Source organism: Schistocerca cancellata, chromosome 6 (assembly GCF_023864275.1).
Source record: "Schistocerca cancellata isolate TAMUIC-IGC-003103 chromosome 6, iqSchCanc2.1, whole genome shotgun sequence".
Lineage (NCBI taxonomy): Eukaryota > Metazoa > Arthropoda > Insecta > Orthoptera > Acrididae > Schistocerca > Schistocerca cancellata.
Genome location: NC_064631.1, coordinates 425,087,701 through 425,107,776, shown reverse-complemented (window position 1 = coordinate 425,107,776; position 20,076 = coordinate 425,087,701). Strand labels below are relative to the sequence as shown.

General features: G+C 38.7%; 1 protein-coding gene across 3 annotated transcripts in view; it reads right to left on the bottom strand.

The window, feature by feature from the left end:
- Positions 1 to 14,777: 14,777 nt before the first annotated feature.
- The window catches only part of LOC126191171 (uncharacterized), a 101,159-nt gene continuing 95,860 nt past the window's right edge, over positions 14,778 to 20,076 (bottom strand). For all 3 annotated transcript variants that reach the window (XM_049931945.1, XM_049931948.1, XM_049931946.1), the window contains one exon: positions 14,778 to 15,609. In XM_049931945.1, the coding sequence (XP_049787902.1) occupies positions 15,589 to 15,609 (21 nt within the window). In that variant the 3' untranslated portion in view covers positions 14,778 to 15,588. The remainder of the gene's footprint in view (positions 15,610 to 20,076) is intronic.

Sequence of the window (20,076 nt, the reverse complement as noted above, 5' to 3'; positions counted from 1 at the left end):
GTGAGGGGAGAACTATCACTGTGAAACACTAGAGCACAGTGTAAGGTATTGAATGCAGTGCGAACTGACTCCCGATGCGCCATATTGAGATACTGAGACTGACTGACTGAGGCAGCTCGGTTGGTGGAAGTGGCCAATATGCACGCTGCCCAGGGGGCGTAATCAGCGCGTAGCCTGGGAGTGTGTCTTTGTCTTCTCGTGTCATAGGTGTGTTTAGTTCAGTGCTTGCTATATAACGTTTCCTAGTGCCGACCAGAGTGCTGGCGACAGCGTATGTCAGCACATCTCCCTCTCACATGAGAGGGAGGTTGCTGATTCTTTCTAGTGTTAAAGGTTGTAAGGTAACTGAGATAGGCCAGGATTAGTCTCACTGGCTTTTTAGGAAACAATGTCAAAAATTACCAGTTTTTCAGAAAAAAAAAAATTCCCAAGTTTTCCATAACACTGGACACCCTGGAGAAATAATTTAAAGAAAACTATATAGGTTGGACCAATACATAGGTCAAAGAGCAGATAGAAGGCTCATCAATGGGTAATCAATGTCAAGAGACACCCCATTCACATCTGACCCCACCGACCCAATTCAGGGCAAAGACAGTTATAGAGAAAAGGAGGCCTTCAGGCTGGAAGACCCGGAATTTTAAAAATGTAAAAGACATCACTTGACAGATAATAGTAAAATAAGGTAAGAGAAAAATGAAGGACAATACGAGGGTGTGCGTCCCACAGCTGTTCCATTCTGACCCATTATAGTCAAGGTGTTAAAAGATGAGGACAGCACCCCACCTACTAAATGGAAGATAGTGTGCAGCAGAAAAAAGGCTAACTGTATCTAAATGCAACTAAAACAGAGTAAAAGAAGGATGACCATGGAAAAGGGCAAATGAGATAGGGGCAAGGGCCTCTGAAACTCAGAATATGGCAGGAGACACCCAACCACAACCACCCAGCCCCTGCCCCAAAAGTACTTTTTAAAGTTATATTTGAAATAAATTTCACTTTAATGGAAAAAACTCAATCAGTTCAAGTATCCACAAGTCATCCACTAATATTCAAGGCAAAGACTAAGAAAAGATCATGTTTAGCATGGAGAACCAGGAGGAGGGGGCATTCCATTAGGATGTGAAGTACTATCTGTAAGGCTCTGAAACAATGTGAGGTTAACTCCTCACATTGGATAAAACTGTGGGTTAATCCAATTCAACTGTGCCAGCCACATAGTATGACAGATTCCTTCCAAGAGGAATGAAGTAAGTGTCATGCAACATTAGTCTCCTTGATAATGGGGAATTTATAAGAGGGAGCAATAGACAACCAGATACCGTTTGTCTCCAAGTCAGGAGAGATCTTATTTGCACTTTCAAATCTGTACCTGGGACTGTCAAGGCAAGCAGAGGTGAGTAATTGCTTCTTGCTAAACCATCAGCCAGTTAGTTTCCTGGGATACCCATGAGAATTGGAATGCAGAGAAAGACAACTTAGCAGTTATGGCCAAAGAGAAGAGCATCAATAGAATGTATCACAGTGTGACTAAGTAATGTCAATCAACAGCCTAGACACAACTCACTAAGTTACTACAAATTAAAATGTGGTCAAGGGAGATTTTTTAGTAAAAAATAGGGTTTCATTATGTATATCAGCTGCACAGTAAAAATGTCACATATTCCTGGCAATGAATGAAGAGTATAAATGTCAAATGTTCTACATGCCATCTTTCTGCAGAATGCGTTTTCATTACTGTTGTGTTCTCGGTACTCTGTTGCATAATCCTACACATGCTTGAAGTGCTAAAGCATGTAGAAAAAGTTTCACACATTCATTATTAGATGGCAAAGTGCAATGCATCCAAGATTTTACTTGTATTAATAAAAGTCTTGATAATGGAAGTAGGTACTTTGGGTATGAAAAATAATAAACAAATTGGAGAATAATGGCAAGCTAGGTTTTTGTTCACCAAGTTTACACAAGATTGTCGACTTAGTTTAGGCTATGGACCTACTCCATGAAATTCCAATGCATGCAACTGAGTTATTTGATTTTAAAGATGCCACTGGAACCTTTTTGTCACTGCAGATGTGTAGGATCTCCCAATACAGTATGATAAAAGTCTCTCATACTCACTCATCTTAAACAGTTATCAAAAATTCTTAAACAGAAGAAAGCAGATATATCAGTGTATTCAAAAGAGGAAAAACCATGGCTGATGAATACCAAGGCATACATCATCTGAGATAACAGCCATGTTTATCCGTTGCAAACTGGAAAGACCCCATTGACAATGTTGCCATGTCTTCTCAACAGCACAGGCTAAGCCACAGTAAACTTTGCAACAACTGGACCCAAAAATGGAGTTGTGTAAGAAACAGAAGTCAATATGAGGAAATATGCAGAGTACCATAACCTAATTTCCCAGAAACTTTGCTCAGTGAAAGAGGAATCAAAATACGCAAACACGTGTCTTGGCTTATCCACAGATACTTGAACATTTCTGAGGAAATGTCAGTCAAACTTTTCAATGTAATTTAGATGACTTTTAGGGCACATTAAACTGTCTGTCAGTTTTGAGCCCCATGTTCAAAACCCAATTATTACTTTGTTCTTGTTTCTCATTTATCCACCGGTGTCCATAGAAGATTACTAAGCAAATGTTTTCCAATCTATACTGAAATAACACTGTCATTACTCATCTAATCGAATGCTGGTGAATGAATAAATAAAAGAAAAAAATGAATGAATCTGAAATTTTTTTGAAATTATTTTTGGTGAAACTCCTGTAGGGTTTGTTGATCCATAATCAACAGCAAGTTCCAGTTTTCAGTAGATTGATCCGTTATATGTGGTTTGCCAAGAAATTATTCCCGACACAAGAAATCTTCAACAATGTTAACGATGTTTGTTTCTTGAGTGAGATTTATTCAAAGAAATATCACTGTGGTAAACCTGCCTTCATGTGATGCTCCTGTAGTTTGGAATTTGTCTGTTTCCATCCATGGGGGAGTATCAAATCTTACTGAAGAATAAAATATATGAATTAATATAATAATGACATAACAATATGAGAATTTAAAGAGATTGTAATCCCTGAAAATACCATATACACATGTATTACACACTGACCAGCCAGACCATTGTGACCACCTAGCTAATAGCCGGTATGTCCACCTCTGGCATGGATAACAGCGGCGATGCATCATGGCATGAAAGCAATGAGGCCTTGATAGTTCGCTAGAGGGGGCTGGCATCACATCGGCACACACGAGTCACCTAATTCCCATAAATTCTAGGGAGGGGTGGTGATGAGCTCCTACTCCATGTTCAACCACATTCCAAATGTGTTCAATTGGGTTCAGGTATGGCAAGCTGGGGGCTAACCCATCAATTGGAACTCATCATTGTGTTCCACTCCATTGCACTCCTGGTCTTGTGACATGGTGCAAAAACGCCATTGTCCTCAGGAAACACAATTGTTATGAAGTGGTGTACATGGTTCGCAACGAATGTAAGACACTCGTTGGCCATCATGGTGCCTCGCACAAGCTCCACTGCACCCGTAGATGCCCTCGTGGATGTTCCCCACAGCATAATGGAGACACACACCTCCAGCTTCTCTCCATCCCACAGTACGGTGTCAAGGAGTTGTTCCTCTGGAAGACAATGGATTCGCACACTCCCATTGGCATGATGAAGGTATTCATTACACCATGCAGTGATCTGCCATGGAGCCAATGTCCAGTGCCAATGACCACATATCCATTTCAGTTGTAGTTGCAGATGTTGTGATGTTTACATTGGCACATACAAGGATCATCAGCTGCAGAGGCCCATCATTAGGAGTGTTCAGTGCACTGTGCGTTTGCACACACTTGTCCTCTGGCCAACATTAAAGTTTGATGTTAGTTCCGCCATAGTTCATCGCCTGTCCGGTTTTACCAGTCTGCCCAGCCTACGACGTCTGACAAATGTAATGAGGTGTGGCCACCCAATCCCATGATGCCTGGATGTAGTTTTGCCTTGGTTTTGCCATGTTCTGAAGAAACTCACCACAGCATTCCTCGAATCATCACAAGTCAAGCAGTGTCCAAAATGCTCATGCCGAGCCTTCAGGCCATCAATCAAACTAAGATAAATTGTGTGCCTTCCCCATTCTACACATGGACAGCACACTCACTGATACCACATGCACCATAATATAAATCAGTACTATACAGTAAATATACATCAGTACTGTTTTACATGTCATTCTTTTTTTAAGGTGCTGAGAAAGATAACAGAAAAATAATATGAGCCCTAAAGTACGTACCATGAAACAACATGAGAGGAGAGGAAGGAACAACATGGCACATAGTTAAGTGATGTAACAATAAGTTCACAACTTACGGAAATTCTGAACACAAAGCAAATGCTTAGATAGTGTGTACAGTATAGTGTCAAGAATGACTAAGTATTACTAGTGGTACACAACAAACAGTTGGCATACATAAAATTAGGTGTACATAAACACATAAAATATAAAAAGATGTTAATGAATGGTGCAAAAATTATATTTTGAACAATGATGTAATACTAAGGAATAATGACAAAGGTATAAAGTTATCAAGGGGTGTTCCATTCACCCAACATAATTTGTCCCCTTGCTCATCTACCGCACCAATGGCAACAAGTGTCCGCTACAGGTGTACGTAAGAGCACTTGTACAGTGAAGTCAGGAAGTAACAACCATCATCTGGACTCATCACCTCATGTGGACTCTTCATGTTCCGCCTGTCAATTAATACCATTCCTGCACCAATTCAGACTGCAACGATGATAATGTTTGCCTGTATTATCTGAGTGCGACTCACAAAGACATTTTTGTTCTTGGTTGACCGTCCACCCTGAATCACTTAACCAGGTGTACAAGAATGAAGTGTGGATTTTTTGTCTAAAAAACATGTTAAATTCAGAAGAATGATAAATAGTGTTTTATTCAACTTATGTTCAATCATTTGTTATACATCTTTCCCATCTTTTGGGCAGTTTGTGAATACCACACCAGTAAAAATTTTCCCCTTTTGCTACAAACCATTCACCGAGCCATTTTTTCACATCTTTGTATGAACCAAAGCACTGCTCAACAACTGTGTAACCTATTGATGCAAACAAGTGGTAATTGGAAGGCGACAATCCTGGTGAGTAAGCAGCACGGGTAGAGCTTCCCAGCCGAGTGCTTCCAACATGTCGCATGTGAAGGAGCATGGTCATGAAGAAAATTGGCGTTGTGTTGCCTCTTTCGGTATTACGACTTTTTTGAAGGAGTAAATGGTGCAACTGGTCAACTGTTGTTGGTAGTGTTTAGTATAAACCATTTTCCCATGTTTAACAGCTCACAACAGATCACACCTCTCTTTCTACCAAAGCAATTCAGTCTTCCAGTCAATGGGGATAGTGTTGCTGGGTCTATCCATGATTTTTTGCACTTCGGATTCTCAAAATAAGTCCACTTTTCAGCCATGTGGCAGCCACCTACCAGACCTCTGAATCTTTCGCAACTCTCGTAACTGATTGGAAACAGCCTGTTGACTAATGTCCAATTGCTTGGAGAATTGTTTTCGTGTTTGTGAATCAGCTTTGTTCGACAATGCTGCCTATTCCATATCTTTGTATTTTTTGACAGTTTTCCATGTTCCTTGTTTGCAACATGAAAGTCATCATTTATCAAATGCTGAAACCATCGTCCAAACATATCTTGTGATCGAGCATGTTCAGTGTCATGTTCTTAAAAGTAATTTTTATGATTCAACAGCAGTTTTCTTCGAATGAAAACAAAAAATTAATGCTGTCCATGAATGCTCTTTGTTCAGTATAAATTTCGATGTATTGAACACAACAACACAATGCTATGCCCACACTTTTCCAATTTATAACTCATGCACATCTGTCACTAGTTGTTGACACAATAAAGTGGTGCAGTGTTAAATCTTTATAGCACAAACTGCACTGATTTGATATCTGTTCTCTGAAATCTGCATTTCATACTTGTACACCTGGTATGTTCTCAGCATTTGCCCTTGATGCAGGAGGCACTGGCAGCCATCCTGGAGTTTGCTTTGTTTAATCTATGGAACATGCTGCTACTCTAGCATTTCAGGCACAGTTACTTCTTGTTGCTGCACAATTTTTTTAAAAAAATAGAGTTTAGCACACAATGCACATTTAATGAAAACACAAATAAGTTGTCTCACATTTACTTTCATATGATTCACAAAAAAATTTAAGTTGATCAATGGTGATGTAGTAAGTATTTAACGAATTTTATCGGTAACTGTATTTATTTGATATGAGTTTTACACAACTTACTGGCTGCTAACACTGATGTCAAAAAATTTACACACAGGAATTATAAAGCTGGTTATGTTCATGCAGTGTACAACATGAGGAATACTGAAGCATTAAAATACATGATTCAAAGCCGTGCTGGAATTGTTGTTGTGGTCTTCAGTCCTGAGACTGGTTTGATGCAGCTCTCCATGCTACTCTATCCTGTGCAAGCTTCATCATCTCCCAGTACCTACTGCCACCTACATCCTACTGAATCTGTTTAGTGTATTCATCTCTTGGTCTCCCTCTACAATTTTTACCCTCCACGCTGCCCTCCAATACTAAACTGGTGATCCATTGATGCCTCAGAACATGTCCTACCAACTGATCCCTCCTTCTAGTCAAGTTGTGCCACAAACTTCTCTTCTCCCCAATCCTATTCAATACTTCCTCATTAGTTATGTGATCTACCCACCTAATCTTCAGCATTCTTCTGTAGCACCACATTTCGAAAGCTTCTATTCTCTTCTTGTCGAAACTATTTATCGTCCATGTTTCACTTCCATACAAATATTTTCAGAAACGACTTCCTAACACTTAAACCTATACTCGATGTTAACAAATTTCTCTTCTTCAGAAACGCTTTCCTTGCCATTGCCATTTTATATCCTCTCCACTTCGACCATCATCAGTTATTTTGCTCCCCAAATAGCAAAACTCCTTTACTACTTTAAGTGTCTCATTTCCTAATCTAATTCCCTCAGCATCACCCGACTTAATTCGACTACATTCCATTATCCTCTTTTTGCTTTTGTTGATGTTCATCTTATATCGTTTGTTCAAGACACTGTCCATTCCGTTCAACTGCTCTTCCAAGTCCTTTGCTGTCTCTGACAGAATTACAATGTCATTGGCAAACCTCAAAGTTTTATTTCTTCTCCATGGATTTTAACACCTACTCCGAATTTTTCTTTTGTTTCCTTCACTGCTTGCTCAATATAGAGATTGAATAACATCGGGGAGAAGCTACAACCCTGTCTCACTCCCTTCCCAACCACTGCATCCCTTTCATGTACCTCGACTCTTATAATTGCCATCTGGTTTCTGTACAAATTGTAAATAGCTTTTCGCTCCCTGTATTTTACCCCTGCCACCTTTAGAATTTGAAGGAGAGTATTCCAGTCAACATTGTCAAAAGCTTTCTCCAAGTCTACAAATGCTAGGAACGTAGGTTTGCCTTTCCTATGTCAAATTAAAAGAAAAGTAATTACAAAAGCAGCTTGCCCACAATAGAACTACGATGGCTATCCACAAAGTACATTACGTTTTGGAATTAAAAATAAATAAAGTACTGGAAATTTTTTTTATTATATACAGATGAAAGCCACACTTAAATACTACTTTTCTACATAGTTGCCATTTAAATTAAGGCACTTATCGTAACGATGGACGAGCTTGGAAAATCCTTCGTCCTAAAATTCGGCCGCCTGCGCCTTCAACCATGTGGTTACCTCTTCTTGAAGCTGTGCGTCGTCATCAAAACGCTGCATAGCCAACCACTTCTTCATTGCTGGGAATAAGTAGAAGTCGCTCGGTACCAGGTCGGGACTGTACGGCGGATGAGGAAACAACTCCCACTCAAAAGATTCGAGAACTTCACTAGTGGAATTTGCCGTGTGGGCCCAAGCGTTGTCTTGAATCAGCAAGATCTTTGAGCCCAACTTTCCCCTGCGCTTGTTTTGTATTGCTCTTCTGAGGTTGTGCAGAGTTTGGCAATACCTTTGAGAGTTTATTGTAGTGCCTCTTTCCAGGAAATCCACAAAAATCACACCTTTTCTGTCCCAAAAGACAATCGCCATCACCTTCCTTGCCGACATTGTCTGCATGCATTTCTTGGGTTTTTGGGGGGAATTTGTGTGCCCCACTGCATTGACTGCAATTTTGTCTCACAGTTCACATGCTTAACCCATGTTTTGTCACCAGTAACGATGAGATCAAGTAATGAGTCGTCATCTTTCTCGTAAGCGTCCAAAAATGTTAACGCTGCAGCCATTCGTTGATTTTTGTGAATCTCTGTCAAGTTTTTGGTATCCATCTTGCACAAAACTTGTGGTAAACAAGCTTTTTGGTAATGATTTCATGCAACAAACTTCGTGAAATTTGTGGAAAACTCATTGAGAGTTCTGTTATTGTGAAATTACGGTTTTCACGGACCGCGGCATCGACGTTTTCGACAAGTTCGGCAGTCACTATGCTGGGTCTTCCACTTAGCTCTTTGTCGTGAACATTAGTTTGGCCATTTTTAAATTTTATGACCCATTGACGCACTCCACCTTCAGTGATTATGTTGTCACCATACACTTCACAAAGCTGCCGATAGATTTCCATCGGCGTACAGTTTATTGCAGTCAGGAACCTTATTACAGCACGCACTTCACACTTCGCGGCATTTTCAATTAACGCTGACATTTCAAACTCTCACAGTAACTCAACGGAGTACAGCACGAACCTCTCACTAGCACGGCAGGCTGCCGACTGAGCGGCGGAATGCCATGACACCAAGATGGCCGCGCTAGCCCCGCCCCTAACGGACACAAACGAAAACGTAATGTACTTAGTGGATAGCCCTCGTATAATTTGGCAGGAACTCTTTAACTTTAAGTAGACACTGTCTACATGCAGTCTTGTGCCACATACAAGTAGTATTCCACAGCTCTAAAACATGGAAATATAACTGAAAAAGATGCATAATGAAATCCAACTGTCCAATTATTCAGTGAGACAGCCAATCTTCTTGTGCAGTTTAAAAAAAATGCAAATATGAAGAAATTAACTTTTTTACACTCCAAGCTCTACCAGAGAGATGTGATATAACACCTATATTCGTTTTTTCTGTAGTTTTCCTATACTGATTGGACACAAATGATGATCAAAACTTCACTGCACGACATTAATGGTCCCTTCAAATCTTTTTAAAGACACTTTTGAAAAGTAGATCAATGTTCCAAAGCAGGCGCCTATGACTCCTCCAATGAGGTATTGAATAAAAAAAATTGTAAGTGTATTTTGTCGTGAACATTTCCAGCTTGATTACAGATGACAGAAAAAAATTATATACTGCTCCTCTAACTCAAGTGTACTGATGGCAACCTGCATTATAAATGTAGAGTAGCATGGTCATTTGGACAGTGCTTTTTTAACCTTAAGTGTACCTCAATTTCACCAGATACAACAAACTTTTTTGACAAATGACACATTGGTGGAGTGTCAATATCGATAAACATTGTAACTAATAAAAAAAAATACCATACAAATGTGGCACTATGCTAAAAATGAGGGATACAAATTGTAGTCTAAGAGATAATCATTTTAATAACAGATGAAGTGGTTATACTGTATCAAATATTTAAAATAATACTATATCCATATAAAGAAAAAAATTTAAAGCAACATGGAATGCAAGCAATGTCACTTATTCATTTTTTACTGTGTTCTAACACTTCAGCACTTAAGTACATAATGCTTATGGTCAAATTCTTTTGGTTGACGGTTCCTTGTTTGCCCCAACTACACTCTCAACCACTATTGTGGAACTAACTTTTACACTGTGTTGGAATACATGGAAAGTCTCTTGCCTATTTGGCAAGAAATTCCAAAGTGCCAATTATATTGGAATCTTTTCTCCGGACATATTTCTCTTCCTTATTGCATTCCTCATCAGGAAATATTTAATTTCAAAGTGTTTCACATGGAATGTCGAATCTGAGTGGATATTGCAATTGTATTTTATTTAGATTCGCAGTACACCAAACTCTAGCTAATTCAGCCTCACAATAACCTGACTCACATCTGAAATGGTGCACAACAATGAATTATTGTGGGCAATAAAGTTGCTCGTGAATTACAAAGTTAAACAGTGGTATACATATTTGAAATTATGGCATTCTTTACAGTTAGGTATCACAGCTTCTGAAAGCAAAAGTGTTATGTTAGACCTCATGCAGGAACTCAACATTTTACATTAGTTGAACCCATGTTCTTCACAGAAAGCCATTGCTGCTGAGTGGAAAATGGAAGGTTATGTGAAAAACTGAGAATGAAGAACTGCAATATGGAAATTCCAGTCAGTAGCCGAATAAAAAAGGAAAAGGCACCTGCATTTAACGAACAACTTGGGGCTAGTACCTTGTTTGCACCAGTACGGATTGGCTATCAAACTGGAAAAAAAAATATGGCATTTGGAAGCTGACAGTAAACAGGAAAAGCTGCTTCGCTAATGAAAAAGATGCAGATGAGTTTGTAAGCAAGATACAGAAGACAACAGAGGAAGATGATTTAATTGCTGATGCCTTCTGCACTGCTACTGAAACTGGACTCTTTTAGAAGATGCTTCCTTCAAGAACATTAGCTGCCAAGATCTAATTGGAAGCTTGTGGGTACAAGCAAAAAAACAAACAGCCCAAAACATTAATAGCATGTTGTAACATAAATGGGAGACATAAACTACTACTCATGGTGACTGGAAATCCCAATATCTATGTTGCGTTGGACATATTGACAGAAGTACACTGCCAGTGCAATACTGCACTCAGAAGAATGTGTGAATGGACTGACAAATATTTTCTTGGTGGTTCTACCAAACATCTATATCTGCAATGGGAAAAGAGCTAAAGAAGAAAAAGCTTCCACTGAAAGCTATCATTGTTATTGTTAATCCTCCCAGTCATCCTTCTGATGTGACTTTAAAGTCAAATGGTATACAAGCACTCTTTCTTCCACCCAATGTAACAGCACCCTAATTCAAAGCATGGACCTGGGAATTTTGGAATCAAAAGTCATTATTGACACATGCATCTTATCACCTTGCTGAACAAATGTGAAGATGAGGAAAGCAATCAACTTAACACGACAATATTTCCCAAGCTGCTGAAGCATGGGATGAAGTGGAGGGCACTACCATAATGAAGAGGTAGAGAAAAGTGTGACCTTCTACTGATGCAATGTTGGTTTCAACACTGAGCGAAAGCGATGAGTGAGTCACTTTGGAATCAATTGCTGATACTTTGTACACTGACATGGTCCCCCAGGAGGACAAGACACTGATGAAGAAAAGGCTGCTAAGTGACTTAATGAGGAAAATTGTGAGACTGGTCAAACTTTAACACATAAAGAAATAAACAAAACCCGGCAGGAAAGTATTGATGAAAGTGATGAAGAAAAGGACATAGGGGGAAAGAGGGTGGAGATTCCTCACACTGCTGGTGCTGAAGCTGCAGATGTCTTCCTGAAATACATTATCCAACAACCAGATAAATTTAAAACCAATGTAATGCTTGTAAGGAGGTTGCTTGATAAGGTATATCATCATTGCAACAATTAAAAATTTGGGATATGTTTCAAAGTGAATGATACTACTGTATACACACTCAAGGACGAAGTTTTCTTGGAAAATGAATTAAATTTTGGGTTTAATAAAGTATATGCCCTATGTTTTTAAAATCAATTTCAGACAGAATGTTGAGAATATCATGGACTCAAAAAGTGACAAACGATCAACATCATCTAGTGTTGCAAACTACAATACCTTGGCCACTTCATGAGGAATCAAGAAAGATATGAGCTGCTTCAACGTATCCTGCAAGGAGAAATCAAAGGAAAGAGACCTCAGGGACGAAGAAGAATTTCTCGGCTTGACAACCTTAGCCCTTGGTTTAATATCAGCTCTGAAGAACTGTTTTGCATTGCAACTGATAAAGGCAGAATAGCCATGATGATAGCCTATGTCCAAGGTGGACAGGCGTGCTAAGAAGAAGAAGAAGAAGAAGACCCGATCAATAATCCGGCACCCATATGTGCAAGAAAGGGTCAGATTAGCAATACTCTCGGTGTATTTCAGTTTGTGACCTTGCCTTTGACAAAAAAGAAACCCATAATGCAATTGAATTAATGAGCCATAGGGCACTTCTGCACAAGCAGCACAGTGTTGAGGGTTATAAACAGAGTGCCTTCAAATTTTAGGAGCATACAGTGGCACTACCGTGTGCAGGATTACAGTCTCAAAGGCCTCCACACAATTTCTTACCATATATTTTCTGTGGTCTAAAATGAAGTAACAAAAACCCTAGCAGGAAAGAAAACAATACGAGAAATAAACTATGCTGACACTGTTCATTTTCTGTTTTACCTATAACGTTCATGAAAAGTGAAATGAAGGAAGATTCATATTTAAGGCAGTGTCAGGTCAGTAGGAAAAGAACATTGGGTAAGTTGGTGAATGCTACACATGGAGCATCAGCTATGGCCCTATTGAACAAATCATCTAATTTTAACCCATAATGTTATATGAAACGCAACTGACGAAAATTGAGGTTGTGAAGAATAATCTCATGATTAGATTAGATTAGATTTGCTTACATTCCAATTGACCCGTAGTGAGGAGGTCCTCCAGGATGTAGAACATGTCAGAAAAACAATAATACATGACAAATATTTGCAAATCAAATAAATAAGCTAATGTACCATTCCACAGGTCCCAAGTGGAATGATCGTCTTTTTTTTTTATGAACACAATATGAATGAATCATTTTACAAACACTAATGCACTGAATTTAAAATTAAAAAAAGTTTTTTTTTATTTATAAGGTAATAAACATGTAATAGAATTACTATAATACTTATTTACAATGAACAAATTACTACACTGAAATGGTGCAGAAGTTAGATTGTACTTACACACACGCACACACACACACACACACACACACACACACACACACACACACAAATCAGTTGGTTCTACTGAGGAATTCATCAATGGAGTAGAAGGAGTTGGCCACCAATAAATCCTTTAGGCTTCTCTCTTAAACTGAATTTCATTGGTTGTTAAGCTTTTTATGGCTGCTGGCAATTTATTGAAAATGTGTGTTCCTGAATAATGCACACCTTTTTGTACAAGAGTTAAGTGACTTTAAATCCTTGTGAAGATTATTCTCATTTCTAGTATTGATTCCATGAATTGAGTGTTGGTTTGAAAAAGTGATATATTTTTAATGACAAAGTTCATTAAGGAATAAATATATTGAGAAGCAGTAGTTAGTATCCCTAGTTCCCTAAACAGGCTTCTGCAGGATGTTCTTGAGTTCACACCACATATAACTCTTACTGCACGTTTTTGTGCCCAGAAAACTTTAGCTTGGCTTGATGAATTACCCCAGAAAATACCATATGACATTATGGAATGAAAGTAAGCATAGTACAACAGCTTTTTCATTTTTAAAGTCCCCTATGTCTGACGCAATTCACATTGCAAATAGAGATTTGTTAGGACGCTTCAGCAGTTCTGTGGTGTGTTCCTCCCAGTTGAATTTATTATCACGTTGTAATCCCAAGAATTTAACACTGTCCACTACTTCTATCTGCTTGTCATCGTATTTTAGGCACATACTCGTGGGGCACCCCTTACAAGTTCAGAACTGCATGTAGTGTGTTTTTTCAAAGTTTAGTGGCAAAGAATTGGCTAGGAGCCAGTGATTAATGTCCACAAGTATTTAATTAGCTAATCTTTCTAAAACTACACTTGATTTGCTATTTATTGCAATGTTTGCATCATCGGCAAACAAAACTACCTTGTCATCTGGTAATGTTACTGATGAAAGGTCATTGATATACACAAGAAAAAGTAAGGGGGGCCTAGAAAGGAACCTTGTGGGGACCCCATATATTATTAGTTCCCAGTTGGATGATGCCTGATAGCTTAATACATGTCTCTTTCCTAACAACACCCTTTGTTTCCCACCAGAGATATAAGATTTGAACCACTTTGCAGAATTTCCTGTTACACCATAATATTCTAATTTACTTAAAACGATATTGTGATTTACACAGTCAAATGTCTTTGACGGATCACAAAATATACCAGTTGCCTGCAATTTTTTGTCTAATGAATTGGTAAAGGCTCGCAACATCACATATCTGTCCATAAATAAACCCTATAAGCTGCTGACAGTAGAACGGGTATATATGGTAATATACATTAAACTCTTATCAGCTCAAAGGAATGTGTCAATAATCACACAATTTTTCATTTCAAATAACAGTAGCAGAGCAGGCAATTAAAATTGTTTTGAACACAGTTAATGTTTTCATTTCTTTAATAGATATAACAATAAATATGATTGTAGTATCATATTCAGTATAGTAAAAACCAACAACTTAACCAAAATACATTTGAAGTCCACTTCTGATGGAAAGTAAAGTAATAACAAGATATTAACACTTATCTCCTTACACAGGATACAAGAGATATTACAACAGTGAATGGCAAAAGTGGCACTTAATGGAAAAATAAGGAAGTGCTTCATTGTTTCAAATTGTTAGGCTACTAAAAATTTGTTAATACATTATCACTTCCTAACATTTCTCAGTCTTCGTCCCAAATGCATGGTAATTTACTATGCTGTCAGCACAGCGTTTCATTCAGCAAGGAAGTGCAGCTTTCCAGTTGTCTTTATTTGCTTTTTTTTCATTTTCAACCCATCCATATGAAAACAGCTTTATGAACATTATTACATTTATGGGTAAGTAAATTTAAATAAACATTCCGACAATCAATATCCCAACATTAATGGCTGATCTAATGTGGGTTTCATCATTATTAACATTTTAGCCAACACTGCCATTATCAGTGCCTTCAAGGAAAGAATTCTGTCAGGTACTTTATCAGCCACAAATCAAGGGGAAAAAACTAGAAAGACACTGTGCAAAGTTTGAAATCTATTGGTATAGTTAAGTCAAGAAATTGTGAGATAGAATAATCAAATACAATTAATTTATCTTGACACCACAGCGAGTGCCACTGTTTTCTTATTACTGAACCACAAATATTTATAATACAAATATAGCACAAAGATCCTAAATAATTACAAAGTCATAATTCCATAAAATTTTTGTTTCGTGAGCTTTTGGCATTTCCATATACAACTGTATACCAATGCCTATCACAGAAAACATTTTGTCAGCTGATACCAATGTGTGCAACAAACATTATTACACAAAACACTTTCAGTGTGTGAATCGATGATTGACGAGTCTTCTAAACACATTATCTTACATCTTTCACAAAAAAATATCTATGATATTTCAAGCTCTATCTAAAATAATCAGTCACTTCAGTCAAAGAAACACTATTTCCTGCTAACAGCTTACATTACTTCAGCAGTATTATCACAATGGATGGATCTTCTATTTAGCAGATTCTCCAGAATCTCTGATAAGGCACCTTCATTCAGCATATCAGTACTTCCATTGGTGTACCTATGAGAGAAACTTAAGTAAGACTACAAGATAATCTGGCATTTAAAGAATTTGTTCTATATTTTCAGATTTCTTCCAAAAAATATTTTCACTACAGAACATTGCATTATAGCAATCCAGATTCTGAGTAGAGTGGTGAATTAGAATGGACATGAGGAGGTTCAGTGAGGGATGGGCAAGGGGTTTGTGTGTGTGTGTGTGTGTGTGTGTGTGTGTGTGTGTGTGTGTGTGAGAGAGAGAGAGAGAGAGAGAGAGAGGGGGGGGGGGGGGGGGAGAACATGAGACATAAAAGTGGGAGGTAAAAAGTAGTAGTTTGTGAAAAATTTGGAGAACGTGGAAAGAGGAAACTAGTTATTCTCACTGAGCTACTGATCAGCTGTCAATGTTTTAAAAGTACGGTAGGGTCTTGACTATCTGGTCTAATGTGGCGGAAGGTCAAGCTGGATAACAAAAAAGCTGGATAGACCAGAGTTCAACAAATTTTCTCTTCCTACCCAGCCGTATCATTCAAAAAACAATTTTTTTTTTATCCAAAGCCCAATTTTATTACACTTTCTGACTTCCTACCTAATACACTGCTTGGGAGGGGGGGGGGGGGGGGTTAGTACATACTTTAGAGGTTTCCAATTCACTAACGATTTACTGTTGCAACAGCGCAGATGGAGTACATGAAATGACTAAATTTACAGATCAATAGCACAAGCGGTTCAGAGGTACCAGGTATCGGTTCACACTGAAACACTGCTGTTGTACATGATGTAGCAGCCCTGGCATCCAGTCGATCATACAGATGGTGAATACTGTGCTGGAATAACATTATTCCACCCCTGCTCGACATGTGCAGGTCGTTTCGTAAGAGCTGTTAGTTGACGAGACATACGAGTCACTTCTCGTCCCATCATATCCCACAAGTGCTCAATTGGAGACAAGTCTGAAGAATGTGCTGGCCAGGAAAGTTGCTGCATGTCTTGCAGAGCATGTTGAGTTTCAAGGCCACTGTGTGGGCAAGCATTATCCTGTTGGAACAACACATCACTTTCCAGTTGCAGGAACATCAAAAGGATGGGTCTAACAACATTCTGCACGAACTTAGTGCTGGTTATCGTTCCCTCCAGAAACACAAAAGGTTAACAAGAGTTGTAGCTTACCACAACCGAGACTATAAGGCCTGGGGTGGGGCCAGTGTGTCTTGGACGAATGCTCACTAGGTCTACCTTATTTGCATAAATGATTATCATTTGTTTGCAGGCAGAATCTGCTTTCATTGCTGAAGACCACGGCGTGCCATTCCATCTTCCAAGTGATGCTCTAACAGCACAAGTCAGTCGAGCCGTGCACATCGATGCTGTGGCGTAAGTGGAAGATGGGCTAGAGGTGTGTGTGGTCCAACAAAAAAGATAAAACTTAACAGGTTTGAGGTTTTAAAAAAGTGTTTAACAGATGACTGTTTACACCCTTTACCCATCTTCTGTGCTGCAGTATCCTTCACCAAACATATGATATCAGCTGGCAAATGCTTTCTCCTGCTCAATAATGTAATGCAGAACTGCCTCAAACAACCTGAACCCTTCCAAATGTCAGGTGGGATTTCTCCTGTCATCTAAGTCTGCCTCATCCTCTTCTGTTACTTCCTGCTGCATCACCATTTTGACAATACTGTTGCCAGTTAATTCATCAACTTCATCATTTGCCATCCATGCTGTGATGTCCTCTGAACTAACACCTTCACAGCCCAGTAAATCCTCGAGCGACAAAACAATATCATCATTTCAATTTTTGACTTCAGTTTCACACATGAATTCAAAGTTAAAATGTCACCTTCATGGTATAAAAGAATTTTCCAAGACCTTACAAGCAATATGTTTGGAATCTCTTCCTATGCTTCGGCTAACCATCTCATGAGATCTAGCAAGTCAACTCTCTCCACAATGGTTACACAGAGCCTTCATTATTATGAATCACTGATATCAACTGAGAAGAAGGTGATGATATTTCTTCTTTAGCATTTCAAGGACCCCTTGGTCCATCGGGTGATGAGTGGTCATATTTGGTGGTAAAGATAATGCTCTGATATCTCCACCTGTGAGTTTGTCACTGGCAGGATGTGAAGGTGTGTTATCAAAAAGCAGCAAAGCTTTCCTTGGTGAGATGTTCTCTACAGTTGGCACGAATTCCTTTTGGAACCATATTTTAAAGATTTCTGAATTCATCATCATTGCTTTCTTCTGATGAGAGTACTGTATGGACAGTGATTCCAGATTTTTCAGGTCTTTGAAAATTCTAGGTTTCTAAGATTTCTCTACTAATATAAGCTTAAACTTGTAGTTACTGCAAGCCAACAAAGTTAACTCATGCCTCACTTTTTGTTTTTACCAGGGTGTTGCAGTTTTCTTTTTTGAAGGAGGTATTTTCCAGAAAGCACCTTTTAAGTTAAACCACTCTCGTCATATTTGTACAACTGTCCACCAGAAAATCCCTGCTTGTCAACTAGCATCAAAAGATAGTCTTTCAACAGTGACACAGCCTCTTTGTCAGTAGATAAAGCCTCTCCGCTAATGGTAATCTGGCAAATACAGAATCTTTTTTTCCACCAATCCAACCATCCATCACGGGAAATAAATTCTGAATCTCTGTTTCTCCGTTTCTATTTGCAACTAAAATTGCAATGCTTTTTCCTGCAATACTGGCCCATGGACAGTCGAACTTTTCCCTCTTAGATTTTCATGCTCACCTGTCAACACTGTTTTCCTTACTTTTGTTCCATTTTTACTAGCTTGGGAAGCACACCACTTTTCAACTGTTGCTCCATTTTTTCTTCCAGTCTCCAGTTTCCTACCCCTAATTCTAGTTTTTGCTGTTACCCCAGAAACCAATCAAATTACAGCACATAATTTCTGATCCATAGTCACTACAAGTTTTTTTCTGTTTATCACACATTTTACTGCACAAAACAACAATTTAACAATGCATGCACTCTGGACGTCTGATATGCAACCGAGGAAACAAAGAAAACAGCGTTGCCAACGGAGATGCTCTCTATTTGTATTTACTGTTGTTCATGAGCACTGGATGAGGCCCTTTTAAGTTTTGTTTGTTTAAGAGTGGTTCCAGTAATTTATTCGATATTAACAATACACTATATAGCTTATAATTATGACTCCAGATGTGTTAGAATCACAAAATTTTGAAAGGCTACACAGCATTGAAGCCAGCAGCCACTTGCTAAACCTTTGGAAAAGTACAGTATGCACAATATATTAATCCTCATTTTATCACAGAGAAGTATTACTACAAAATTAATTAAGTAGGTTGGATAGCATGGACTACTAAGAGATAAACACGGATAGTCAAGTCTCTACTGTAACCACTTTAAGTATGGATTCTTATATATAACAATGGAAAATCCAGGGTGGAATGTAACAATATTGTGAAAAGGATAGTTGCTATTCACCATATAGCGGAGAAGCTGAGTCGCAGATAAGCACAACAAAAAGACTGTCACCAAATATGCTTTCCACCAATAACGCCTTTGTATATTATTAAAAAGAAGAGGGGGGGAGAGGGGGGGAGAGGGGGGGAGAGGGGGGGAGAGGGGGGGAGAGGGGGGGAGAGGGGGGGAGAGGGGGGGAGAGGGGGGAGAGGGGGGGAGAGGGGGGGAGAGGGGGGGAGAGGGGGGGAGAGGGGGGGAGAGGGGGGAGAGGGGGGGAGAGATACAACTCACACATACGTGACCACTGTCTCTGGCAGCAACTATCCTTTTCACAACATTGTTAAGTTCTTATAACTAACAGCTGCAAAAATATTAATACATTTTCAGAAAATAATCAGACCACAAATACAGAAACAAAAAGGATCATGTACTAATTGCAAATATGACAATACTGAAATGCTACATCCAATAATGGAGGGAGTTAAAATCAACCTGATAATATTCGCTTTCTCCTGTGGAACTTGTAAATGACTTATGATTGATACACTGATTAATTTTATAGCCAAATTGTCAAATGAAATCCAACTAGATGTTCCTTTACAATCAGGTTGTACATTCAAAGGTACAAATTGATTCTCCAATCTATGCTCATCCCAAGATCTAATGCGATCTGTCTGTATGATCTCCACAAGAGGTCTTTCCTCTTTAATTGTTCTTGTGATATCAGCTGCTGCCATCTTAGTGTGAATTTTTGTTTATCAGACATTTAATTCTGGATTAATTTTCTTCTCGTTTCATCTGAATATTACCATCTTGTTCTAAATCTGGTAACATTTTACCCAGTATTATAAGTGAACAGCAACCAAGTGTCATTTTTGCAACCCGCAAGATAAATCTTTACTGTTTCTTAGAACCAAATAAAATACTGACAGGAGTTCAGAATCAAGTAATGGATTTTGAGAAACAACATTTTCGCCTTTGAATGTTATCTTTACTTAAAAAGCAGCATAAATGTATGTATACGGTATCCATAGATC